This window comes from Cyanistes caeruleus, chromosome 6, assembly GCF_971803275.1.
Source record: "Cyanistes caeruleus chromosome 6, bCyaCae1.hap1.1, whole genome shotgun sequence".
NCBI lineage: Eukaryota > Metazoa > Chordata > Aves > Passeriformes > Paridae > Cyanistes > Cyanistes caeruleus.
This window is the reverse complement of record NC_141706.1, coordinates 25,364,952-25,383,411: the sequence shown is the minus strand read 5'-3', so window position 1 is coordinate 25,383,411 and position 18,460 is coordinate 25,364,952. Positions and strand designations below refer to the sequence as shown.

At 41.6% G+C, this 18,460-nt stretch overlaps 1 protein-coding gene and 1 long non-coding RNA gene across 3 annotated transcripts in view; one reads left to right on the top strand and one right to left on the bottom strand.

The window, feature by feature from the left end:
• Positions 1-18,460, top strand: part of PAMR1 (peptidase domain containing associated with muscle regeneration 1) — a 56,258-nt gene that overhangs the window by 23,224 nt on the left and 14,574 nt on the right. For both annotated transcript variants that reach the window (XM_086894048.1, XM_086894047.1), the window contains exon 6: positions 3,427-3,534. In XM_086894048.1, the coding sequence (XP_086750174.1) occupies positions 3,427-3,534 (108 nt within the window). The remainder of the gene's footprint in view (positions 1-3,426; positions 3,535-18,460) is intronic.
• Positions 1,706-7,355, bottom strand: LOC147652529 (uncharacterized). The gene is made up of 2 exons (XR_015288308.1): positions 7,280-7,355; positions 1,706-1,799 (listed from the first exon to the last, which is right to left on the bottom strand). It is a non-coding gene; the product is annotated as an uncharacterized LOC147652529 (long non-coding RNA).

Below are 18,460 nucleotides of genomic sequence, written 5' to 3'. Positions count from 1 at the left end.
CACTGTGGAAGAGCCAAGGTCCCCAGAACAGATTTCACGGGGCTTACTAAAGCAATTCCCTATGCTGCAGGTGAGAGCAGCAGCAACAGAGGTGCTTACAGGATCTAGACTAGGACATGAAGGAAATCTGGTGTCCCCAGCACCTTAGTGGTGTAGTGAAAAGGACTGAATAAGTATGTCAAAAGTGAATTCCTTCTTTTTCTGCCTCCTCTTCCTGTGAGCTCTGTACTGGCTTAGAACCCATAGTTTGCTGAAGCAGGGGCACTGATTGCACAGAGCTCACTGGTTCAAATTCCAGAAAGGTCTTGATTGATACAAAATAAGCTGCAAAGTCTGTATCTCCTTTAGGAAAGGTCACTATGTGAATAGTTATTAAAGGATGAAACCACACAACCTGCTGTGCTGCCTAGTCTGGAGGCAGGTGCTAGGTCCCATCCCATGCCAAGTGTGAAATGGGAACCAGTAATTGGCATGAGTGACTAGAAGTCACTCCACAGAATTCAGATGAGAAGCATGGGAGGCCAGATGGGGAGCTCTCAGAGTCTCTTAAGGATTAGACATATGCTGGATCCAGTTAGATGAAAGCCAGTTACTGACTTTCAATAACACTTTCCTTTCTGTACACCCAAGCTAGTGACACAACATAGTGGCTTTAAACTTTTGTATTATTTTCCCTTGTTGTTTGACTTAAGCCAGGAAATCAAGACTCCTTAAAACAGAAAAAAATATTTAGTGGTTTTTAGTATCAGGCATTTTTCAAGGACAGTATATGCTTTCTTTTCTAAAATCAGGCGACAAAACTGGGACAAAGACAAAAGTTCACTAGCTTCAACCAGTGACTACAAAATATCAGTCTGTAAGGAGTCTTCTGCTGCTTCTTCCCTTTCTCAGTCATATTTTACATTAGTTGTATACAGTACAATTGCCACATATATGTTTTCTTTTGGCTAATGAATTACTGTCCTTAGTCAGGCCTTAATCTTTAAAGAGACATGGAAGATATTCATTGCCCAGCCATGTATAAATTGCTCTTACATCACTGCATGAAACCTCCAGAGAAATCCATATGTGGCATCTATATATTTCTTACCTCATGCCATCTGGATAATAAGAAACTTCTCTGAGAGAAGCTGCTCTGAGGTCGGTCCATATGGTGGCAGTGACAGATCCTGGCACATGGAGGCTTTTCCTGAGGAGGGAGACACCTGAGCAGCTTGTGGGAGGTGCAGAGGAGATCTGTACATTGCCAGAACAAGCACCCCACTGTACCCCCATGCCTTTCAGAGCAGCCCAGGGTGCAGCAAGTGTGTGTGGCAGTTCATGGCACCTTGGGAGGGCGGGGAGGTCCTGCTGCAGCTGCAGAGCTGAGCCCAGGCAGAGGTCAGCAGCTCCCTGGGAGGGAGCACAGTTGTGGTGTGCCCTTGGCAGGAGCTATGTCCTCTGCATGCACTAGGAAGGAGGTGATGACCCAGGCAGGGCTGGCACATAAACATGGAGCCATCCAGCTCTGGGGCAGGGAGGGCCAGAGCCCATCTCTTTTGACCCAGTCATTGCTGGGAACCTCTCTTCCCTCTCTGCTGGAGCAGAGGGACTGCAAAGCAAGGACTGGGGCAGCAAAGTCCTTCCCACCATAAGAGAAGATCAGTGTTGTGACCTCCTGACAAACCTCAACATACTCATCAGGTCTATGGGACCTGATGACATACCTCCCAGAGTCCTGAGAGAGTTGGCTGATGTAGTTGCCACGTTGCTTTTCATGATATTTGAAAAGTCTTGATGGTTAGTGAAGTCCCTGGTGACTGGAAAAGAGATAAAAATGCACACATTGTGCAAAAGGGATAGAAAGAAGGACCCCAGAAACTACTGACCTGTTAGCCTCACCTCTGTGCCTGGGAAGTTCATGTAACAGATCTTCCTAAAAGCTGTGCTAAGGAGGACAGGGAGGTGATTCAGGACAGCCAGAACAGCTTTACCAAGGGCAACTCCCACCTGACCGATCTAGTGGCTTTCTGCAGTGGAGGGACTACACCAGTGCACAAGGGAAGGGCTGCAGATGTCATGTCTGTGGACTTTCATAAGGCCTTTGGGCATGGCCACATCCTTTGGGCTAAACTGGAGAGAGATGGATTTGATGAGTGCACTGTTTGGTGGATGAGCAATTGGTTGGATGGTCAGATCTAGAGGGTGGTGGTCAACAGCTCAATGCTCCAGTGGACATCAGTGAAAGTGGTGTCCCTCAGGGGGCCATACTGAGGTTTGGATTTTGCATGATAACACACTAATGTTGTAGTGATTGCTAAGTAGTACTTACTCTAAATCAAGGACTTTTCAGTTTCTCCTGCTTTGCCAGTGATGAGTTGCACAAGAAGCTGGGAGGGTGCATGGCCAGAACAGCTGACTGAAACTGGCCAGAGGGATATTCCATGGCACAGAATATTATGCTCAGCATATAAACTGGGGGAGTTGTTTGGGAGCATGGCTTGGTACTTGGGAAGGGGCTGGGCTTCAGTCAGTGGTGTGGTAAATGACTGTGTTGTGGATAGTTTTATTCTCTCCACATTATTTCTCTCTCTCTCTCTCTCTCTCTCTCTCTCTCCCTTTCAATGTAATTATTATTCCTATCATCATCATCATCATCATCATCATCATCATCATCATCATCATCATCTTTTATTTTATTTCAATTATTAAACTGTTCATATCTCAACCAATGAGGTTTACTTTTTCTTTCTTAATTCTTCTCCCCACCAGGGATGGTGGGGTAGGTGAGTGGCTGCATGGTACTTAGCTGCCAGCTGGGGTTAAACCACAATTCACTATTCACTCATCTCCTCTTAGAATAGGCACCAAGAAAACAGGTGTGTGTGTGTGTGTGTTATGCACACTTACACATTCTGATACTAAGTTATGCTGGTGTATACAGTTTGATGTGTATCACTATTAGATTGTTGCATGCAAGAGTTGCCCAGGGACAAAGCAACTCCCAAAATCTAAAACATCAAGATCCAAGACACAAAAAAGACCGCAAAAAACATGGATCCCAGAATTTATCCCTAAACTCTGGGTTGAATGGCAGGAAAATTGTAGGTTGCTGTTAAACTTCTTTAATTTAGTCTAAGCTCTAGACATTAATTGAACTTGATGTGAATTATTTTTGTTCTATAGATCTTTCTCACCACTTGACTGCAGTTAGAGGAAAATGGTAAAAGTAATATATGCTGGGAAAAGAACTGCTTATACCTATTAGACCTCTTGTCTAGTAAGTAAGAGCAGAAGACTTTTTGACATACATCAGGCCCTTTACTGTGTCTTTCTAACTTCTAAGCAAAGTACATAATTTACCCCAAGACACAGCCACCATAAGGAAAAACAGATAGATTCCCCATCCTATGAGAGACCATGAACATTCTTGCATTTCTTTCACAGCTTGTTCTTCATCTCCATGTCTTCATGATGGGACGTGCATTCTAGACAAAAGCAGCACCTACAAGTGTGCCTGTCTGGCTGGCTATACAGGGAATCGCTGTGAAAACTGTGAGTACAGGCACTGTGTGCATGACCAGCCTCCAAGGTTGTCACTGATGCATTAATTGTAAGGAGTGTGCTTGGTGTGTAGGTTTGGTCAGTCATAGAGCTAGAGAATGCAGAGTCTCTTGTAGCATTTTTTTAAGGCATGTTTCTTGCAGTTCATGAAGATTTCCACTCAGTCATTCTGTGGAGCTTTATGCCAATGCATAAAAAGGTAAAACACATTTGGAGCTGGGAAACTGCAGACAAGAAATCTTTGTAATGGACTAGCCTTATTAGACAGAGGTATCCCTGCAGCTGCTTTCCACTGTGTGCATCAGCTGCTCTCTACTGAAACACATACCCCAGCTGAGCCCTGTGCTTAATGCTCTAGACTGAGTCAGTCATAGGAAATTCATCTTTCCTCACAGTCACCTGGAAAGTAGAATTCTGGCACCATGAATGAGAGACTTGGGATCAAAACAAATGTAAAAGGGTAGATTCTGTTCATATCTGTGTTGGTAGTCCTCGCTGTACCTATAGTCATACACCTGGTTTTGTCCTGACAAGTGAATTATAAAATAACTGGATTCAAATCAAATAGTCTGTTCCAGTGATTTATTTCTTCATGCATGAGAAGATCTTCCTCTAACAGGGCTCAAAGGAGCATGAGGGAGTAAGAATTTCACAATATATGCCATGATAAAAGCTGTATCATCTATACTAGCTGAAAGGAGCATTCTCCAACATTTAAAGTTACTGAATTAGAGCTGATCCTGGAGGAAGGATTTCAGTGATAATGGTGAAATCCACTTGGGATCATATTTGGCCCAAGACAGAAAATGTCTTAGTGTACCCTTCTGTGGCATTCCTCTGGCCATAAGGCATAAAATGCCTTGCCTGCTAGCAGAGTTTTCAGTTCTGTGTCAGAGGAACAAATATCCATCAAACCCCACTTCAAAATCTTTCCCTCAAGTATGCCATTGTTAGGAGTGGATTTATCTCCTGGAATTTCTTTTATTTCTTCAGGAGAGTTAAATCATAGCGGCGTGATACCTCCTTTGATGAATCATTTTGAGGTAAAAGACCTTTCAGTTTCTTCAGATCCAGAAGTAGCTCAGACGTGAGGAGAGATCATTTCATATTTTCCATAGACCTGAAATACTTTGTTTCTCAACAGATTGCACAGATTCCTGGTATGTTTTTTGTAGGAAAGAGGTTCCTAAAAATTGGAAGTTCCTGACCTCAGGACTAAGAATGTCTGGCTCTTCTGCTAACAGCTTCTTTCCTGTTCGTAGTTGTTTAGCAGGTCATTTAGGGACTGGAAACTCCTGAGCTCTTTGCAACTGCTCAGCAAGATTAGTTCTGCTCTTTTAGAATGGAGAGAGGAAAAAAAAAAAAAGGAAAGATTCCTGTCTGATTCAGAACCAACCAAAATTTCAAATAATTACATTTCCAGCAAACCTCAACCCTAGTTTTGGCAGGCTCTACAGTACAGGCAAGGCAAAGAATGAGACTCATATTCTTTTACTGACTTTCTTTTGTAATTCCAGTGCAGAAACTTCACCTGTGCAACCCACACCGCAAACAACAGGGGAGATAGTTGAAAAACAATAGATGAGAGTTCTGTAACTGTAAGCAATGAAAGGTACAGGTACTAACAAGATGAAAGAGAGGAGACACTTAAACATATATACATTACAATTTTAACTTGATGGGGATCTTGTAGTTTGATTTGTGGAAGAACAATTTTGGTGGATAAAATTCTGTTACTTTATAATGTTTGTGGCTGTATGTTTTCCTTTTGCTCATGTTAGGCATGATATTGTTTTCCAGCACCTATATTGCTGCCTTCTATGTGAATAGCAAACCTCACAGTTGGAAAACATCATGGCAAATCATTTTTCTCTCTGGCCACAAGTAATTTTTTTTCTAAAGATATTTCCTTCAGTTTTGCCAAAATGTATCCTAAGTATTTTCCAATGCATGGGGAGAAAAGTCAGAAAATTAGTTTGATTTGTTTTTTTAAGAACAAAAGGAAGAACTGGGAAAAATATCTATGGCTGTAATTCTTCAAAAGCTAGTTTCCTGAACAGCCTTTTAGTTTAAATGTTAAAGAGAGATTGCCTCAGAATCTTTCTCTCTGTTAGGTCTTTCAGCAAAAGTGCTGTCTTGTGAGGTGGAACCAAGGGAAATAAATTTATTTCTGCAGAAAACTGTCATAAAATAGTCAGTTTTGGAATATTGAATATGACTTTGGACACTGTAAGACTGACTTTTTTCAGTCTGGTTTTCTTGGAGTAGGTCAGGTGCAATCCCATTAAAGTTAATGGATGAAAAATGTGTATAAGAGAGAAGAAAATTAGAGTCCCTTAATGTTAAGTGTATGTAGAAGCTCTGAGGTGGTGCAACAGAAGGTATCCAGAGAGATGTGAGGGTTTTAAAGAAATCCAAGGGACATAGTTCAGATGAAGAGAGACTGTGGGATTATCTCATTGAGGAATAAGTTAAGGCCAAATTAAACAAATTTAGCAATGGTTATTTCATGACAGAATCAGAATTTTTTTTAGTCCCTTACTATCCCAATGCAGGTCTATCTTTTTGTCTGTTACCAAGTTTAATTTTAAAGATGTGAGAATCACTCTTGGAATTATGGAAATCACCTTAATGAGATAAACCACAGGGAACCTATTGTTTCCTCTGTTAAATTAAATTCCATCTATTTAACAGGATGATCAACATTGGTCAAGCTGCTTTCCTGGGATCATATTTAACCCTAATTGCTCCGTCACTTACAATTTGCAATATTAATAAAATGATCCAAGGTACAGGTTACTTACAACTACCAGTCTCTTTTATCTTCTACTATAGCAGCCAAGAATTAACATTTTGTTTACAATTTGAAGGACTAATGTAGTGATTTAAAGGCTTCAACAGCATGGAGTGAAACGTAGGCATTTATCTTTCTGACAGCTGCTAATATATTTCAGTCAGTCCTGTTTCAGGGCAAGAAATATTTTATAGAAATATGTCTTATTTTACTCCAGAGACTGTTAAAAAAAAATGTGTGTGAAATTGTAAAACAAATGCTAGCCTTCTATCTTCTGACCCAAAACACAATAAAGACAAATCCTAAGGATACCAAAAAATACCTTCTAACAGATAGACATGCTTTGCTATCATGATACAGTAGGTAAAGAAAACTAACTCCTGTTTTAAATACTTAGGCTTCTTTCTGATAATAAAGTTAATTTGTGGTATAACTACACACCCCTCCCAGAGACCCCTTAGACATGCTGATGTGATTGAGAGCGAACTCAGGCTTTTCTCTTTGACTTTTGCATATTCTAATGCTGTCAGAGGCTTTAGGAGCCCATAAAATCAGATAATCTTGTTCTCCTAGCATACAAATACACTGAGACAAACCAGCAACTTCATCAAAAGATGCAGGGGAAAAGTAACAAGCTGACTAGTGCACAACCTGCCTGCTAAAAACCATCCACTCCAGTGTTCAGACTGTCCATGACTCTGTGCAGTGTGACAACTACTTGTTCAACTCAAACTAAGAAAGGTCTTTTCCAAAGTCTCCCTGTTGAGTTTGCCTGCTGGGGATGCAGCTGTAGAGACAGTATTGCTGCTACCCCATAGCAAATGCTCTTGCCCTCTGCTTGTTCTCCTAGGACGGGCTGTTCTGAGTCAAGAGTCCTCCCAGGGCTTGCTGGCCCCAAAGCAGGAGACCTTGACCTCATCCTGCCCAGAAATTTCCTGTTACCTTTATTTCAAACAAAGCCAGGCGAACTGGAGTTCCTACGCAAATAAGAAGAGCTTCGTTGAATAGGGAATTCAGGGCTGAGATCTGATTTCCATTTTTATTCTGTTTCTCGCTCCTGTCTGCCAAGTAGGAGAGGTTTGTTCTGCATCCTAATGAAGAGTCTAATCCAACTGACAAAACTGTATAAACTAACTCCTTGCTGTAGCTTTTGATGTTGCTAGGGCTGGCCTTACTGTGTGCCAACAGGCCTCTGAATATAGCTTTCAGGCCTTTCCCCACTGCTGGTATGATCCACTTCCATCCTTTTTGGCCCCATACATCTGTGACTTGGGCTTGTTCTTAGGGATGCGCTCATCCTATCAAAATGACTGATATCTAAGATAGGGAGGAAGCATTAACATCCCACCAACCACACCCCACCCCCTGTTCTGCTGTGGGAGAACGGAGCCCAGCTGTCAGTGCTTGGCACAAGCTAGACAGAGTTTGAAACCCAGCAGAGCTTAGGATGAGGCACTGGGGAGAGGTTCTGGGCATTAAACCTAGTTTTCTTACCTAACCTTGGATATGTAATGCAGAATTTTCAAATAGAATGCTTGGAAGTTGTTTTTTTTTAAAAAAAAAAAAAATTGTCAGAAAGATTCTCAGTAATAGATTTCAAGAAATGCCATAATCACAGTGTAAGTGTGTAATTATACATTATATAGGTGTATAATCACTGTGCCATTTGCAGCTCACATATGTTGCACCTTACCTACACTGCATGATTACAAAGGAGAATTCAGGTATAATTAAATAAATGTCCCTGAGTCTTTTCTGGCAATGTTGTCCTGGATATCAGTCCTATTTCAGCTAGGGAAAATGTTCCAAATAGAAATATGACTCTTAATTTTCCTGCTCATGGGACTGCCATTGGTTATTACTATTATTATTATTGTTATTATTATTAATAATAATAATAATAACAATAACAATAATAGTAATGATGTTTGTTTGTTTGTTGGGCTTTGCTTGAATTTTCCAGTGGAAAATGGCTTGTTACAGATTTTTTTAAAGGGACAGAGTTCTTCCTTGCTTGTGTCAAGGTCACTTTTTTTGGGTGTCTATGTCAAAGAGATGAGATTAATGCCACTCCTTCACCACCACATTTCCACTGTCCTTCCTATTGGCATATGTGCATGGGATGGGAAATAAAAACCCTGCTCCTGCCATTGAAGGAGATACATACCTGGAGCTGCTAAGAAGTAGAGGCTAGTGGCCTTTTTTCATTGTTGCAACCCAAGAGCTCACCTGACTTGAGACCCACACAAAAACCATTCACTCAGTGTGGCAGTTCTGGAGTTTTGAAGATCCATTAAGGGCTGCAGGTTGAAGCTTAACACAGCACCACCCTTTAGCTTGTCATTCAGCAGCTCTGTAGCATGACCACAGAATGGTCTCAGAGATGGCTGTTTTCCAGAACCTTCCTGGAACTGCCTGACAGGCAACATGATATGGAGAAGTTTTTAATAAGTCACTTCAGAGTTCAGTTCTGGTGGCATAATACCCTCTCTTGTTTTACTGAACTGATCAGAAGAACACTGTGATGCTGTGTAGATGTTTGCTAGGATGTTATCCATGCTTCCCCATCTTGCCTCACAACATACTCACTGCCCTGCAGTACCCCCCTTTCCAGGAAAATCAGGTGTTTACAAGGCAATCTGTACTGGTTAGTGCCTAGTGCAGAAATTTGAAGGGCTTGGGTTGAGGTGGAGGTAGAGATTTCTGCTCCCAGTTTTCACTTCAGTATATTTCCTGGAGATTTATCCCTTGGTTAGAAGGATGTTGGAACTGCTCACAGAGAAAATGCCAAACCACCAAACACTATTTGTGGTGCTTTAAGATAACCTAACATCAATGATGGGTTGTCTTAATTCACTGAGCAATAAGTTAAAACTGTGCAGCTCATGTTAGACAAACAGCCAAGATGTGTCATGGGAGGACAGAAACACCTAAGAGAAAAATTATATCGATGGCTGAGGATAGATATTGCTACAGACATCTGAAGCAGCCACTAAACAAGAGCTGCTTGTAAATCAACCTGCAAAAAACGGGTCCTGAGGACTGACTTTCCCCTCGGTTCCATCAGTAAGGCTGTTGGATTGGTTAAGACACACACTCTCTGGGAGGAAGGTGCTTATACCATTTAACAGTGTTTGATCTCATAATACTTTTATAGTGTCTTGAAACTCCAGTGAGTAACTGTCACTGGCAGCAAGGCTGAAAGAGACAGAACATCTGCTTTACTGACAACTCCTCTTGTCACTTTGTTTTCCTCAGTGTCAATTAACTAGACAATTCTTTTAGTTTTTCAGAAAGTGAAACATACCTGGTAAAACCCAATGGTATTTTTCCCAGAGCATAGCCCCAGGCATAGCCAACATTTAAATAAATGAGAAATTGTCTCTTTGTAAATGTAATTTATCTAAGGCCTGCCATAGGAAAAGAAGTGTATTTCTAAACTACATTAAATATATTCATAGACAATCTCTACTTGCCCACCCCAAAACAATAAAACAATACTGAATGTTTTCCTCATCCTGATAAGACATCTTAGAGATAAAACCAACCATAGGATTCTCTCTGGTATGACTTGACATGTGGAAGGATGAATCAATGTCAGGAGGACAGGTTGGACCAAGCTACATCTCAGGTATTTTTGCTACACTGGATGGGACAAAGATACTTTTGCCTGCCATTTCACCACTGAATCACATAGAAGGCTGAGTTTTTCTGAAAAGCCTCCTCTGATGCAAGGCGTAAACCAGCTCTTCAGCACAGAATGAGTGTCTGGAGCCCAAAAGCCAGTCTGTATCACTGGCACACTTCAAGCTCACCCCCACCTTTTGCAAAGATCACAGAGTAGGGGGGCTGGAATACAGTTGTTAAGTTGCTGATGGAGATGCATTCTGCCTCTGAGTTGAGTGTGAGGAGATGTAACTTTTGGAGCTAGAAGAACTGAGACAAGGGTCTAGGGTAGATTGCAGATTTGGGATCTCTGCCTGCATCAACCATTCATCATTGTCGGCCACATAGCCTCCCTCACCTACTTCACCACCCTCTTAATCCTCTTCCCATTACTGGAGGCCCAGAAAAACAAAATATTCCTAAAAATACTGTAATAGTTTAGAAAAAAACATTCATCTTCTGGGCCAATGAGTGAAGACTACACCTCTTCTTAGAATTCCACAAATCACCTCAGAAAAAAAGGACTTAAACCTAAACCTATACCTCCAACTCCCAAAGGTGGTATTTTACATTAAACTGTTCTCTGATTTCTACCCTTAAACTGCTTGAATCACCCTGTCAGATAACTCTTGCACAAGTTCCAAAACAACAAATGAAGTTAGTAACAGTCCCCACCGAACCCATCCTCACCCCTCAAGAATAAAACATAGCTACACCACTAAAATCTGATTGAACAGAAAACATATCCCACTATCAATGGCAGCCACCCCAAACTATCAGCATCCAGTAACTACGTCCAAGAATTAAAACAAGTCCCACACCATAACAACACCAAGTCTCTGAAAAGGATCTGCCACTAAAGACAAAGAATAAACATAATCCACTCACATTCCACCCAAATAAACCATAAACAGCACCAAAGACATAAAGGAGGCCCCCAAACCCAGAAACCACCCACACCCTGCAGTAGATGCCAACACCAACTGTACCTCTTCAAAATACAGTAATGAGTTAGATGCAACTGCTAACCCTTCCAAAACAAAGCACAACCCTAAGAAAAGTACAAAATAGGTCATAATTGTTCCTGCTTGGCCTGTCGCCAGTGTCTACAGCCTGAAAACACATCATCGTAAGCTTCAATTGCAGGAACTCTCCCAAAATACGACTTTTCTTTTTCTTTCTTCCCCCCCCTGCCATCCTTCTATTCATCTCTGAAGACTGCTGATACATTGTTTGTACTTACGAGGTGCAAGCATACAGACTGCAGCTCTTGCGGTGCTTTGGGGTAACCTTAAAACTACTTTGAAAATTTGCTGAAATAATCAGCATTCTTCAATGCTTACAGTTTTGTTCTTTCCTTTTCCCCTCCCCCCAAGTTCATTAAGTTTCTCCTTGAGGATTTTACACTCAAACATCTCTGAGGCAGCTACCTTACACATTTCCCTTCATGGGAATGATTTCATTGTCTTCCATGCTGTTTGCTGGTGATGCAAAACACTGCCAAGGCAGAATGGCCCCAGGAGGCAGGAATGATGACAAAACTGACCAGGAAGAATCCCACTTGTTCTTTCTTATGACTCCCACTTTCCACTTTGGTTTCTTCAGGAGCTCAGAAACTGCATTTCACAGCCAATCAAGCTGCCCTGCTACTTCCTTAGTACTCTTCTGCTTCTCAGTTCCCTTCATTTTCTTTTCCCTATACTCTCATCTCAATGCTTGATAATTTCCTTCTCTTTTTCTAAAATGGGCAATGCCAGTTCTTCCTTCCTTTATGAAATTCAGCTCAGATCCCTGCAAAAGGCTGAATGAAATATTCTGTCAGCTATGCCAGGGTGAATCTGTATCATTAAATATTGTTCTCTTGTTTCAGTTAATGTGCACACTGAAACATTTTTTCTCAGCAATATGCATCTGTTTAGAGTGCCTTTTTCATCCAGTATGGCCTAGGCTTGTCCCCATTTCTTTGGAAAGATGACATCTCTGCAATGAAACACCTCAGGATTATTTACTGTCTCATTTGTAATTTGATATAATTGTAATAATTGTAATTTGATATAATAATGTATAAAATATCCACTTCTTTCTTGCCCTATAACAATCCCCCTGAGCAGACAGTGCTCTCCCCTGCAGGATGATATTGTCATTTTTTCCAAGGGACACATTAGGGAACTTATGATAAATATTAGTTCTTGCTACTGATACAGAAAATGAATGTTGAGGATTGTTAGGATTTTGTTCACTCCAGTATCCCATGCACAAACAGGTCCAGTTGTATAATTAAATAGGCCATCCAAGTACCGGAAAGGTTGTATCCAGAGACACAGCTTTCTAAGGGCTAAGAACAATGCTGATAAAGATCAAGTGGCTAATTATAAGCAACAGCCTCCAAATTGCCTCCGGATGAATAAATCACAGTGAGTGATCCAAGCATATTTTCTCATGGATACGGTCTCATTCACAGAGGCAGGGAGTTAGAAAACATCAGGGGCCACTTCCAATTGGCTGGAAGGGAATGAAAAGATTTGGGTTTCAGTAGGGATTACGTCATAATTTTGTGTAATTATTCCTAGCTGGTGGAACTACTGCAAAAGCAAAGAGGCCCAGAGAGAGGACTAGAAACCTACTCTCTGGTTCTTGGAGTTCTTTGATCAGCTGCTCATGTTATGATTTCCTTTGACATTTCCAAGATTAATGTGAGGACTGGCAAAATGCAACAATGAGAGGTGATTTGAACTTCCAGGACTCTTTCACGAGGGATAAATTAAGGCCAGAGATCTTTGTAATGAATAGCCTGTCCCAGCACTTCTGCATGAGCTGTGGCTGGAGCTGGGCATGGAGGTGGAGGATGTGTCCTGGGACATCACAAGAGACATGAAGGAGGTTAGAGTGTCTCCTCTCTTTTGAAACACAATTGACTGAGGGCAGACATAGTTTATCAAAAATCTTCCCTTGCCAGCAACCTAAATGGAGGTTACTGTAATGCATGAGCACACTTTTGAGGAATAATTGTTACTCCTTCAGGACTTGTATTTGATACCAAAGGCCAAGTTCCTGAGGGATATGGGCTCTTTTAGCTATTGCAATCACCATGACATGAGCACTTTTGTGGAGCTTAACCTTGGCTAAGTGCTTGTGATAACACAGGGGCTTGAGGTACCTCTGAGGCCCCTGCCTAGAGCCTCACCCACTCATTGCTGAGTCTGTGGTGACAGATATGACCAAGTAGAGCAGAGCTCCTTTGATATGTGGCTATAGCTGTTCAGAAAACATTTCCATCAGGTGTGAACACCTTTTTACCACATTTGTTTCCATGCTCTTTCCTGTATAGGATCTACTGTGGTGTTTCCAAGCATTTGCTCTCTGCTATGAGAGTCTTGCTTTAAAAAAATTAATTTTCAATCCAAACCTTAGCACCCTTGGCTTTCCTTGTTCACCCCCTTCTAATTTCTAGTTCTAAAAGTTGCAGCCACCTTCTTTTTTGATCTAGACTGCAGAGCCTGTCAGCTCCAAAAAGTAAAAGTTTTGAGTGGAATCAAAGAAGACAAGCGAGCATCCTAGTCATCACCAGCCCCCTCAGACACAGCCTGTGTAAACACACACCACCCCCAGAAAGCATTTTTTTCAGAGTCCTGACCAAGACCACCTGTCCTCCAAAGCTGTTCAGCTCCCAGCAGTCTGTTTCTGCTGTGGGGAAGAATGAAGATCACATTGCAAAACTAATGCCATCGAGCCTCTCTGGCTCCCATTCACATCCAGCTCTTGCCAGAATCTGGAGCAGAACAGCTGGGCTCCTTCGTGTGGCTTCTTAGTCATCAGTGCTCTCCAGTGTAGGAGAGGTGGGACGTTCAGGGAGGTGGTGAAAGAATGTTAGTTTCCTTATGCTGGATCCTGCAGTGTTTGCTCCATTTATTCAGGAGATGTTGAGCTGAGAGTTGTTCTTGAGAACAGCATCAGAAGATGCCAGGCTCTTTCCTGAGTGTAAGTACCATCACTGTGAGCTGAGCTCCTTGTAGGAACAAAGCCTGTGCTGAAACAATTGTAGGCTCAGAGAGAGTGTCAGCAGTATCACAGAGAACACATTCCCACCACAGTTTACACAGTTTTCTCTATGAGGCACTACAGGACCTCACAAATCCTAGGTTGCTGTTGGTAGACTTATGATATGCCCATGATCCCAGCATGCCGAGGACCTTGAGGGCAGACAGGAGCCAGACAAGAACACTGGGACTCCTAAAGAATCAAGCTGGAGTCAGGGTTCCTGCCTCATAGTGTGTGTGACCTAATACAAGAAGGGCTCTCATGAGCAGAGAAGGGTGCAGAGCCACTCTGCCTCAGGATGGCAGGATGGCAGGATGGCCTGACACCTCCAAGTGCAGCTTATTTTATCAAATCCATTGCCAAACTCATGTGCTGGTTTGAAAGCCCTGTGCACTGCTTATGAGAAGCAGTAGAAAAGCAGGTCTGAGCATTCTGAGCCTGGCCTCCAAGAATCTCTCACCTCATTCCCTCTTGAAGGATACTGCCATTCTAAAAACATTTTGACAGCCAATGTCCTTATGCTTTTGGCTAAAGTTAGTCTCTGTGGGCTTGTGTGTTAGGCATTAACCATCTCTGGCTGCTATGCCAAGCTGCAAAAGGAGGATGTCTCTGGAGAACCATCTGAGTCCTCCCCCATGGCAGTTCTTCTCTTCCAGCCAGCCTTGTGAGAACCCAGGGCATCCTCACCTTGTGGATGCATGATGGGGAGAGAAGGAATAAGCACAGGATAAATGGTATCAGAGATTTACATAGACCAACAGAGCTCATGGGCCAGGATTAGGAAATAAACTGTTATGAGTGAAGACTACATATTCTGTAAATCTGAATTCAGAAGAGCTATTTACATGTGTGGCTTTGCAAAGGGAATCACAATACCCACCACTAGCTGCTGAGCTGCTCATGGCTGGATCCCTCCTTAACTCACATGCTTTGTGTTAAGCATGTTACTTTTGTGTTACTCTGAACTATCTGCTCCCTTATGGCTCCATTGCCTTTTGATGAAAAAACCCCTGCTGCTGAGAATAGTATGTAGATTACTAAATGGTATAATAATTGCTGCTGATTCCTGCACAAATTCAGGCCAGTTTAAGTGTAAATGAAGTAAGAATGTCAGGAGATGACAGGACTGTTCCTAGCTCTGCCAGTCACTCACTGCTTACCTTCAGGTTAATCACTTGATAACTCCATGCTGTAGCTTCCCCAGCAGTAAAATGCAGATATGCTAATGGTATAAAAAATTTTGGAAAAACAGATTTTACTGTTATGTAATGATACTCAGATAATCAGGTTAGCCCTCCAAACAAAACTTAAACCAAGGAAAAGAATTCGATCAAATCAGACTTACAGTCAAAACTGCAAACATGATAGGATTTACCACTATTGACTTTAGCAGGCTCAGCTGTAGGCAGCCTTTGCAAATATCAGTGAGCTGGATGAAGTGCATGTAGGTGGGACTGCCTGGGAGTTTTCTGGTAGAATGGTTTCATAGCAGTACATTTCAAAGAAATTTGTATTTTCTGCTGGATTTTTCCTATATTTTTTGTTTTCCTAATCACAGAGACCAAAAAAAAGTCACTTCCACATACTCTGCATGTTGTGCTCCCTCCAGCAACAGGATCCTGGAGCCACGTTTCTCATGCTTCTAGATCCTCTAGCTCCAGAGCACATGTTGGCCACTGCTGTGAAACCAAAAAAATCCAGAGCTCAGATCCAAAATCCCGATGCTCAGGATCCCTGTGAAGGCGTTTTTCTGGCTCAGGGCCTGCTGTAACTTTTAGCAGCATACAGGGTAATGACAGCACTCATTGGGGAACAGAATGTAATTTAGGCTTCCTCCAGACAAAATGTCCTCTTTTTGAGGATAGTTATTTAAATTTCTTCAGTTTCAGTCTATCAGGCTTTCTCTGACAGTCATTAGACTGGTTTGGGTAGCATGGTGGCCCCAGGGGTTCCAACATAAGTCCATAATTCTCTCTTTTTCTGCAGAGAGATGTTAGGATTTGTAACAGTAGGAGCTGCTCTTATTCCCCTGCTGGTTACCAAGTGCAGTTTCTGTGACCATTTTCAGTGTTTGGCCTCCACTGAGCACACCAGCACAGCTTATGCAAAAGCAACATTTCAAGCACCTAGAAGAGCTCTGTGGCCCCCAACACAAGAAGGATGTGAACCTCTTGGAACAAGTCCAGAGGAGGGCCAGGAAGATGACCTGAGGGCTGGAAAACAGGCTGGGAGAGCTGGGTTTGTTCAGCCTGAAGAAGAGAAGGCTCTGGAGTGATCTTATAGCAGCTTTCCAGTACCTGAAGGGGGCTACAAGAGACCTGGGAAGAGACATTTCACAAGGGCAGATAGTGATAGGACAAGGGAGAATGGCTTTAAGCAGAAGGAAGGTAGATTTAGGTTAGATATCAAGAAGGAATTCTTTACTGTGAGGGTGGTGAGGCACTGGCACAGATTGGCCAGAGAAGCTGTGGATGCCCCATTTTTGGAAGTGTTCAGTGCCATACTGGATGGGGCCAGTCTGAGCAACCTGGTCTAATGGAAGGTTCTCTGCCCATAGCACGAGGCTGGAACTATATGATCTTTAAGATCCCTTCCAATCCAAACCATACAATGATTCTAGAAAAAATGTTCACAGCTATACTACATAGGCAAAATGTGCTATATACATTAGCACGTGTCAGCCTGAAAGCCAAACTCTGACTTGGGAATATGTAAGTAGCAATGTTAAAAACTTTTGTAAGCAAATGAAGAACAAAATTCCATGCAAGCTCTTGCACCTAATTTCAGGAAAGAGAAAAAAGGGAAATATAAACCTTTTATTAGTACCAGCGATGAGAAATGAGGTTTATTTCAGGCATGCAATATATTATTGAAAGGTTGTGCAGAATATAGAGATAATAAATTGTATGTATGAGGGATTATATATTATTTAACAAAGTGGGTGAGAGGAAGGCAGCAGAAAAAAATAGCATTAATTTAATGAAGAGACTCTGGAACAAAAGGAAATGATAGTTCCATCAGGCACTATTTGAAGGATATTGGAGAGAGAAAAGTGTAGCTCAAGAGATCATCTAATTTATCTCACTGGTGATAAAATGAGCCCAAAGACTCTTTCTAATTGGCAGATAATTCTGATCTGAGGAATGTATCTTGCATATAATTTAAAAGGGAAAGGAATTTGTACTGTTATTATTAATAATAGAATATTTTACTTAAAAATTCAGGAACTTACTGTTTCTCTAGTCAAGTTTTCCTCAGATTGAGGAAAGTTATCCATGAAGTGTGAAGCCATTTTAATGTTTCATATGGGACAGAATTTGCTGTCTTTTTCCCAAGACACCAAGGTAAGAGGCAAGAAGCATAATAAGTTTCATAGGGAATGTGTGAGTTTGTGATATAAAGACTTGAGGCAGCTCTTGTTTTTGTTATCTAACAGCTGGGCTGTCACAACTGAGCATTTCATCCTCTCATACTTTGCTTTCTTATGAACTGTACAGTGCTGTATCAAACCAAAAATTTACCTCAGACCCTGAAGTAGCAAGAGTTATCTACATGCCTGATTAGATTAATTGTGGAACTTCCCTGGAGCAACACCGTGTAGCAAAATAAGGAAAAAATTAAAACAAACAAACCTTTTTCTGCTCATGATGTGTGTGTGTTGTTGCCCTGTTCCCTACAAAGTCGGTTCTATATTTTTTTTATCTAGAGTTTCAGTTTTCAAATTATGAGACTCATGTAATTTCTACTTACATCCTACTATGCTTTTCCAACATTTGTCAAGGACACTTTTATACATTTTTTTTTGAGTAAGAATTATCCTGTTCCTAATTTTATCCTGCTTGAATATACTTCTTTGTCCTCATTTAAACATTTTAATGTATCCTTTCTCTTTTTACCTTTTCAATCATTACAGTTTTTAATTTTTGCATGAGCAGAGTGGTCATTCTTAGTTCTTAATCACTCTCAGCATTACTTTTTCCTAACATTAGTTTCACCTTTCTAGATACAAATTCACCAGGACCTTTGTAGATCTACTGTCAGGAAGAATGGGATCAGCCTGACCCTCATGGAGTCTCCAGGCTGCTAAGATGTTTTTTGACAAAACCTCAATGAATGTCTTTCATATTTGTCTGTCCATTACTCCCTCATAGTAGAATTCTGTAGACACCTAGTCCGTTTTCTGGGTTCCTGGTGGGTTTGGTTGAAGAGGAAGGTGCAGAAGTCAAGCATTTGACACATGCCCAACTTGCCCCAAAGGCAGGAAGCCAGAGTCACAGGGCAGTAGGAATGTTGTTTGATATTTATTTTTTTTTTTTAATGTGGAGCAGAGCAGTCTAACTAGTAGCCTAGGAATGGTTCAAGCTCATGGAGTTCTCCTGGCCATCCCACCACCTGCTTCCCAAGGGAGTGCTGTCCAAA